The sequence below is a fragment of the Pinus tabuliformis genome, chromosome 9 (assembly GCF_031772625.1).
Source record: "Pinus tabuliformis cultivar Carrire ecotype Pingquan chromosome 9, CPIR1, whole genome shotgun sequence".
In the NCBI taxonomy this organism is placed as follows: domain Eukaryota; kingdom Viridiplantae; phylum Streptophyta; class Pinopsida; order Pinales; family Pinaceae; genus Pinus; species Pinus tabuliformis.
The window spans coordinates 1,630,083,945-1,630,088,459 of NC_142307.1; the positions used below are offsets into that span (position 1 = coordinate 1,630,083,945).

The following is a 4,515-nucleotide window of genomic DNA, read 5'->3' on the forward strand; positions in this document are numbered from 1 at the left end:
AATTTTATTTATGCATATGAAAAGATGTTTAAAGCATCACTAGTAAATATTTATTATTGGTTTTGATAAATATTTTATATAATCATGACACCACAGTTTAATGATGGTAGAAACTAAAAGATATGATTGTGACTTATGAAATGGGTGGATTATATCTAATGTTATAACAGACAATGAACTATTGGTCCATGCAGATTGAGGGAAATTCAATTGCAAGATGATCAATTGCAGGGAACAACCAAAGCACAAAGGTCATTGTTATATGATTTCGGACATAGATGATATCAAGATTAATGTAGTATCTTCTAACTAGTTATGTTGAATTTAAGATGATATTTTTTTGTAATATTTTTAACAATGGTCAAGTGATGGTCTCCCTTATAGCCATTGAGTTGGGATGAACATCTTCACAAAATGTTTATTAACATAAATGTTTTATTGGTTTTTCCCTTTTGGGTTTCGAGAGTATATCGGTGTTCATTGATGTGTTTTCCTATTATGACATTTTATTGATGTTGCTACCTTTGCATGATGCTTGATACTTACATAATCAAATATGTTATTAACTAGACAATTTGAATGTACAATGATAATTGTGCAATGTAACAACTAGAAGTTTTATGTAGTATGCTAAAACAATGGTCGTTATGTTATGTAACTTACATGAAATTTACTAAATGATGTTACAAGATTGCATAGTGAGCTATAGTGTCATATACAAATAAAAATATTTTGACAACTTAAAATTTTCACCATATAAAATTTCTTATAATAAATTAATTATTTAATATTTTAGTAATTTTTTAACCATAAATAAATATATCAAAATGTAATATTTTTTTGAAGTATAAAAGATAAAATATAAATAAATTTTAAATTTTTCTGAATTATAAAATGAAACAATGATCATATTGTATCATATCACTAAGTAAATATTTTATTTTTTAAATATAAATATTATAATATATAAAATTTATCACATATCAAAATATAGTATATGAAGTGATAATCACTTATAAAAGTCAACCATTTGTAAAATTATATATTAAATATTTTTATCTTTAATATATTTTTATCTTTTTAGTAATGATAGATAGATTGATTTTTTTTTAATGTTTTTATTTATAAAATATAAAAATATAATTTAGTAATTTAATTTTTATTTTTAATTTTTCAATAAAAAGAATTAAAATTAAAATTTTATGTTTTTTTTTTTTATTATTTCATGCTCATGAGAAAAGCGGATATAATTTATTGAATCTTAAAAGATAAAAAAGCATTAAAAATTCCTTAAAAAAATTATGCTAAAAATAATATTAAAAATGGTACTCAAACATCACTATGCTTTTTTGAAATTAAAAAAAAAAAAAAAAAAAAAAAATCATTATCATTATAAATTATCATTATATCTAATCAGTGTCATTTGAAAATAATACAGTAATTTAGTTTCCTAATTACAACCATACAACCATTAATGTAAAACTTATTTTCTCATAAAATAAAAGATCCAACATTATGTATTAGTTTGACTATTAAAATGGTTTACATATTTAATTTTAGCATATATATTTTTTAAGAAAAATATATTCTTAACAATATAATTAATAAAAAATTATATTTTAAATTTTAACTATTTTTTTTTCCCTGAAAAAAAGTTTAAATAATTAAATTAATAAAATTAATAAAAAAATATATTTTAAATTTTAATTAAATTTTAGGTAGAATAAGTAGTGATGGGGTGTTTTGTTATGTCATTTTGTAATATGAAAGTTATTGGTAAGAAACGTTAAAAATTAATTGTCTCACCACTAACAGCCATCCTTAATGATTTTGAAGACTTAGATATAAGTGTAAGAAACTCACTAAGAGAAATCTAACCATATTAAAAATTGATTGGCCCAAAACCAACTGTCATCAATAATGATTTTGAAGACTTAGTTTGATCTCCACAAAAAAACAACTTAACCAAACAAAAATTACCTATATTCCTAAGTAATAAAAAAATTAATAAAATCTACTCTCACTTCTCAAGAACCTTACTTACAAGTCACAATTATTTTTTTACAACTTATATATATACTTTAAAGACCAATCGGATAACAATGTGGAACCGTTAAAATGACTCTCATTTCTATTAACGCCGGAAACGCACCAAAGTAGAACTGTGGAGATGCTGTCATTTTTCTTACAGTAGCACAGAGACTAACACTAAACAAAAGAAAGACAAAGGATCGCCGGGCCCTGCGGCCTCATTTATTTAAGGCACTAACAGAGACGTAAAAAGAGAGGAATAAAGCAGGTATGAAACGTTTGTGATAACTAATCAGTACGAAATGTTGTGTTCAATCGGACAACAACATTCTCGCCAGAAGCGGATTCAGTGGTAGAAAATACATAGCCACGAGCATATCTGAACTGGCCTGTTCCTCCAACCACGGCAAACTCACGCCGAGGCTGATCGAACCTCTCGATTCCTTGAATCTGTAGGGTGCTGCCGTTATACTCCATATTCAGGAAGGAGATTGTGAAAACCATTAAAAATTCCAATCCATTTGTTTTAATGAAACTTCCTTGCGCCCGACCCAGAAAGTTGTCGCCGTGAGAGTCGGTGACTTGTGGGTGTTTGGTGATAGGGTCGTTCATTACTACTACGGTTCCAAGTTTGCCCGGGTCAGAAGAAGAGCCATTCAATCCTGCAACTGGGATCGAGGTCACGTTGCCTCCCGCCAAATTATCGTGCATGTAGAACACAATATTCGTCGCTCTTATCCCCGCAGCGGCATGCACGAAGACGATGACGACGGTGGCCGTGGCCATTGCCGGGAACAAAACCCCGGAACCCATCGAACTGTACTGAAAGCTCTTACAAATATTGATCGTATAGCACGGTCTGTATTTGTGTAAAGAAAGATTATATCGCTGTATTTGTGTAAAGAAAGATTATATCGCTAATGTCTAAATAGCTAGCAAAAAGAAGAAACGACAATTTCCAGATTCTAAATTCAAGATGATCTCTTGGCGCAATATCGACCTCCGCGTCAAGATACTCTTCTTTTGTTTCATATGACCTGACAGAGTTCTGGGTTGTGATTGGGATGACGAGAGGGTTGGTATTATCAGTAATGAGTACTTTTGTCTCATATGCACTGACACAGTTGTGGGTTGTGTTTGGGATGACGAGAGGGTTGGTATTATCAGTAATGAGTACAAGATGGTCGCTATCGTGTTTCGCTTGTGACGAATCATCAAGGGTGAGTTAAGACGACAAAGTATAAGTCCCACTAACCCTCATTAATGCAGTCGGGAGTTATCGTATTTTTAAAATCGCTGAGATTAATTTAGGACGCTTGTCATTTAAAAGTAAAGAGAAGAGATTTCAACGGTATTTCTTGTTCCAGATTGCTTAAAACGAGTAAAACATACCAGGGATCCAATCACGTTTCCTATTGGGCTTGCCAATTTCTAAACAAGGAGATGGAGGAATAATACAATAATGGACAGGTAGATGATGGACCATTAAGAATATTTTTATGTGATTAGAAATGATATTTCTATTTCAATTTCAATTCAAGATGATCTCTGGGCTCAATATCGACCTCCGCGTTAAAGATACTCTTATTTTGTTTCATATGCACTAATTCCGAGTTGGGATGGGTATGACGAGTGAATTGGTATGAGCTGATGCTACATTGTTATAAGCTGATGGAAAGAGTCTTGATAGAGACAGAGTCCGGGTGTGTGGAAAAACCTAGGATAAATCCAACATAGAGGGGTAATGACCCAATGCCCAACCCTGTTATAAGCTGATGGAAAGAGTCTTGATAGAGACAGAGTCCAGGTGTGTGGAAAAGCCTAGGATAAATCCAACATAGAGGGGCAATTACCCAATGCCCAACCCAATTCGAAGTCGCCAATGGATGAACAGAGTAGTGTATGTGAATGGAACTTGACACAAAAGGAAAATGATTGTATACACGATGGCAAACCACCAGCATGGCACTCAGACCAATGAGACTCCAAACATACAAATAGTTTTGAAGAAGATTATGCATGGGAGACCGAATTGAAATGTACCTTGATAAGACAAGGGACCAGCTGAGGGAGTCTAAAACATAGATTTTTAAAGCCACTAAGCTTGCACACCTTTATTAATATTTCCGCAACCCTCCACAATTTCATAACTTTGAAGTAGGGAAGGCTGGTCAAATGGGCCAATTTGAGTCACATTGCAGAGCTCGAGATTGTTCAAGAGGGGTGGATAAACTTGATGGTGGAGCAGTCAAGCCAAAATTACTGTAGCTTGCCACTTTGACCAAACAACTTAAGAAGGGAAACTTACTTTGCACTAGACAACAAAGGTAAGAAGGGAAATGATGTCATGATCTTCCTCAGTGAAACATAAAATAAGAAATAGCCCAAAGGTAATGCGTTCCAAGAGTATTATGTGGGTAGTAGTTTCCAAATAAACTTATTGTCCCAATATTTAGCATTCCATATTTGCTTCAACAAATCTTT

At 31.9% G+C, this 4,515-nt stretch overlaps 1 protein-coding gene across 1 annotated transcript; it reads right to left on the bottom strand.

Annotated features, from left to right (window-relative positions):
* Positions 1-2,107: 2,107 nt before the first annotated feature.
* Positions 2,108-2,941, bottom strand: LOC149155076 (dirigent protein 2-like). Its single transcript, XM_089445245.1, has one exon. It carries the CDS (start codon positions 2,842-2,844, stop codon positions 2,320-2,322), a length of 525 nt encoding a protein of 174 aa, XP_089301371.1. The 5' UTR covers positions 2,845-2,941; the 3' UTR covers positions 2,108-2,319.
* Positions 2,942-4,515: the final 1,574 nt, after the last annotated feature.

Bases quoted from the DNA above. Each gene is read 5' to 3' on its own strand.
- LOC149155076 (XM_089445245.1), bottom strand. From the start codon at position 2,844: ATGGGTTCCGGGGTTTTGTTCCCGGCAATGGCCACGGCCACCGTCGTC.